This window comes from Tupaia chinensis, unplaced genomic scaffold (assembly GCF_000334495.1).
Source record: "Tupaia chinensis unplaced genomic scaffold, TupChi_1.0 Scaffold000049_1, whole genome shotgun sequence".
In the NCBI taxonomy this organism is placed as follows: domain Eukaryota; kingdom Metazoa; phylum Chordata; class Mammalia; order Scandentia; family Tupaiidae; genus Tupaia; species Tupaia belangeri.
Genome location: NW_006159507.1, coordinates 2,712,888 through 2,717,350, shown reverse-complemented (window position 1 = coordinate 2,717,350; position 4,463 = coordinate 2,712,888). Strand labels below are relative to the sequence as shown.

General features: G+C 43.1%; 1 protein-coding gene across 1 annotated transcript in view; it reads left to right on the top strand.

The window, feature by feature from the left end:
• ARFGEF2 (ARF guanine nucleotide exchange factor 2) overlaps window positions 1-4,463 on the top strand; it is a gene marked incomplete at its 5' end in the record, with an annotated part of 82,977 nt that overhangs the window by 45,969 nt on the left and 32,545 nt on the right. Inside the window, 4 exon segments of the mRNA XM_006141291.3 lie at window positions 10-138; window positions 1,152-1,310; window positions 2,001-2,148; window positions 3,806-3,905. Of these exon segments, the coding sequence (XP_006141353.2) occupies window positions 10-138; window positions 1,152-1,310; window positions 2,001-2,148; window positions 3,806-3,905 (536 nt within the window).

Sequence of the window (4,463 nt, the reverse complement as noted above, 5' to 3'; positions counted from 1 at the left end):
CCTTGACAGCTGGTGTGGACACCACTGTTGGCTGCTTACAGCATTGGACTGCAGAACTGCGACGACACTGAAGTGGCCTCCCTGTGTTTGGAAGGCATCCGCTGTGCAATCCGAATTGCTTGCATCTTCGGAATGCAGGTGGGTCTAGGCCAGCCATGCTCCAGTACTGGCAGGCTGTGCTCTTCTAGATTTGGTAAAACTCAGAAACTTCCATTGGGAACTCAGAAATTTCCATTTCATCAAGTCTTAGCAAACTACATCCTTAAAGCCACTGGGGTTCCATTGCTTTCTCGTTAGGAGAGAAGCTGGAGATTTGAATTAAAACCTTCTTTAAGGATAGCTGGGGTCTGAGCTGCTTGATTGGATTTGACAGAGTCCTCATTATCTGTCTGCCTTACTTGCCTGCATTGGCGTTTAAAAATATTTTTTCCTTCAGTCAGTTTTTGTTACAGTTTCATGTATTTTACTAGTTTCTCTCTGGGGAAGCAAATATTAAGAGTTGAGTACAAAATGAATATATTACTAAATCTTTTGAATCTTGAAAAATTAAAGTGAATAAATGAAATATAATTCTCAAACTATCAGGAGATTGTCAGTACCATGCATCACTTTCTAAGTCACTAAGAATTTTCACCCATTTATTTTGAAAAATTTATTCTTCTGTTCCCATTCATTTTACAGTTACACATTTTCTTTTGTACTAAGAACACAGGCTTTGAAGTCAGAAAAATCTAGGTTTTAAAACCCAGTTCTCTTGCTTTTCTAGCCATGTGACATTGGCCCAGCCAGCTTCTCTCTCAGACACCATTTGTTTTCTCATTTTTAAACTTGAGAAAATATCCCACCTTGCAGTGTTCTTGGCAGATATTAGAATTTATGTGACAATCTTATCATTCAGCAGAGAAAATAGAGTAAGTTTGCTTGAGGTCAGTTGGAAAGAAGAGGGCTAGTTTTCAAACATGTAGTGCTGTGTAGGGAGCCTCAGTGGAATGTTCCAGCAGCAGGAGAGATGACTAGCATGTTAGTGTGCAGAACGCCTGCAGATACGTGCAAAAAAGGTATTGGAGAAGCCCAGTGCAGCAGCCCGCAGGTGTGAAAATGGCCACACTAAGGGAAGAGTCACAGTGTCTTCTCTCGGGCTTCCATTACAGCTGGAACGAGATGCCTATGTTCAGGCTCTCGCTCGCTTCTCTCTACTGACAGCCAGCTCCAGCATCACAGAAATGAAGCAGAAGAACATCGACACCATAAAAACGCTTATTACAGTGGCTCACACTGATGGCAACTACCTTGGGAATTCCTGGCATGAGGTGTGTCTCTCAGTGCTCTTTTCTCTGTTCTGATGACCCCCAGCATTCCTTTTATTCAGTGTTATTCTTTCTTGGTCAGTTCCATTCTTCTTGAAATCAAGCCTAACCCAAGCCTAGCCTTATCTTATGTGTCTGAAAGTCAGCCTCTCTGAGGCCCTTAAAGGTGGGACAAGTTCACAGATGCTCTTACCGCCAGCATGTAGATTTCTGTCAAAGCCAGGAGCCTGCTTTCTCTTATTGTACCTTTAAATAATTGGTTAGCATGTACAGTGAACCATTAGGGAAAGTGCCAGCGAGATCACATTCTGATCTAACTGAACAATAGCCTAGATTCTGACCTAAGGAAATAGCTATATGGGTACAAAGATGTGTCTCAAAGAACATTCCTCACAGTCTCAGTTGTTCTGGGGGAAGACTGGATTAGAAACAACTAGTGGGGACCATCAGGTGGCATAATGATTACATCACTGGACTCCCACATAGTTTACTGCAGTTTGAGTCCTGGACCTGGTGGCTTTGGACTCATGCCAGGTGTGTGTGTGCGTGCCCAGAGTCCCAAGAGGAGAATCTTCACCTTGAAGTCTTGCTTGCTCTCACCTCAAAGGATTTTTAAAAATCTTGTTTGAGATTCCAGTATTCTTTTCCAAGCTGTGATGTGGAAACTCGTTTTTTCACACCTCCTTCCCATAGATCTTGAAGTGTATCAGCCAGCTGGAGCTCGCGCAGCTGATAGGAACTGGTGTGAAAACCCGCTACCTGTCGGGGGCTGGCCGTGAAAGAGAAGGCAGCCTGAAGGGCCACACACTGGCAGGGGACGAGTTCATGGGCCTTGGCCTCGGTAAGACACCAGACTCCACAGCTGGCCGCCATGGAATTGTAAGTTAACTGGGATGAAACCTTCCTTGTCTCATCAGAGCTGTTATGACAGCTGTCTCTTCCTTACGTGCCAGTGGCCAGTATGTTTATGAATGCAAGTGGACATGCTGCTTCAACTCTCTTGTGATTAAACTCTTGAGTAAAATGTCTATTTTACCAAAATCAACAGGGTACAGCCCTTTTTTTTTTTTTTTTTTTGTACCTATAACTATTTGGGAGACAAAACCATGTGCTTTAAAAAGGTTTCAGCTCTGGGGCCAGCAGGTGGCATGGTGGTTGGGGTGCTGGACTCCCATGTGGTTGACTGTGGTTTAAATCCCAGAGCTGGTGACTTTCTCTCTCTCTCTGTCTTTGGTCAAATTGAAGAATAATAATAAATGAATACAATTAACTAGATCATTCTTTTTTAAAAAAAGAAAAAGGTTATAGCTCTAATGCCTGACATTAGATGGGCATATCTGTTTGTCTCTAGAGTTTAAAGAATAGATTTTAACATCTCCTTCATGTTCATTTGGGGACTTTCATTAAATAGTATTCTGCTAGTGGAATAACTTCTGGGTATGCAGTGTATTGAAAGACTCTTCTGTCACTAATGTCACATAATAATGGTAAACAAGTCAGGTAAATGTGCCAGGCCACATACCAAGCACCCAGTTTATATCATTTTAATTCATTTAATCCTTGCAACAATCCTATGAAATAAGGACTGTAACCTTGCTCATTTTGTAATTAAGAAAACGAAAGCACAGAGGTGAAGTGACTTGAGTAATATTGGACTGCAAAGAGGTGACAGGTGGCATTCAAGCCCAGGCCACAGACTTACAGAGAACAGGCCCCTGGGTCCCACATCCAGAGGCTGGGGTGGCACAGTATAAGCTGTTCAAAGCATGGACTCTGGGGAACTTCGGGGCTGTCGTAGCACTTAGTTCTTAGGGTGTTGTGAGGATGCATGGAGTAAAGTCCTGTAAAGTACACAGACACAGCAGGTGTGAGCCATTACCTGTTCTGAAAGCTCTGGATTTGGGGACATTGACTCAAGAGCAAGTTAGTTTTCCTAAATATAGGCCTTTAATGTCATAAAAATGTAAAAGACTGTGCAGCAAGGGAGGTGGTCGATACAAACAAGAGAGCTTATATAAGGCTACATTTTAAATGCCAAAACATAAGTTTAATTTTTTTCTGTTGTCTGTGGGTTTGAGGTTTTTGTTTCTGTTTTATTTTTGTTTTTTGAAGGTTTTTGGCCTGTAGAACCGTTTTCATTTATATCTCTTGTCTCTATATATTGATGTAACAAGATACTTTGTTTTAAATACTTTTTTTTTTTTTTTTTTGGAGAGGTTTTTGCTATAGGGCGCATGTGCTCACCAGAAAGAGAGAGACAGAGAGACAGAAAATGAGAAATCACCCCCCGGGGGAAGGCCACGCCGCAATCCCTTCTCCTCCATTCTCCTTTTGGGACATATGCACACACGCCCGGTGTAAGTTTAAGCCACCGGGTCTGGGACTTGAACCATGGTCAACTGCATGGGATTCCAGTAACATAGCCATTACACCAACTGCTGGTCCCAAATACTTTACTTTTTTTGTAACCGCTACTGATAATATGCATTGTGTTTCAGGTAACTTGGTCAGCGGTGGTGTGGATAAAAGACAGATGGCCAGCTTCCAGGAATCCGTTGGTGAGACCAGCTCACAGAGTGTGGTTGTAGCTGTGGACAGGTAAGGTTTTTACTCCCTGTGAGGCTGGAGTACCCAGGGGTTTGGCATCTTCTGTGTAGTTACTGAGCATCGATGATTCCTCATTTATTTGACAGTTGTGTTGTCAGCTCCCAATTACTCAAGCCAAAAAAGTTCGAAAGTGGCAGACGTGATCCACAGCTCTTAAGTTTATATTCATTTGAACTTTGACCTTGAGTTGCATTAGGACCTTTTAAAAAAAGTGTAACTTTAGCTAGTGACAAATTATGACAAAAACAAGAGTATTTGCTTTTGCCTGTGTTCTAAAGTACCTTATTTCCCCAATAGAAATTACTTTCAAAGAAATCTCAAGTGTTGGGAACCAGCAGTTGGCGTAATGGCTATGTCGCTGGACTCCCACGTAGTCAACCGCGGTTCGCATCCCGGACCCGGTGGCTTAAAACTCACGCCGGGCGCGTGTGCCTGCGTGCCCAAGATCCCGAGAGGAGAATGGAGGAGAAGGGATTGCGGCGTGACCATCCCCTCTTGGGGGGTGATTTCTCGCTTTCTGTCTCTGTGTCTCTGTCTGTCTGGCGAGCG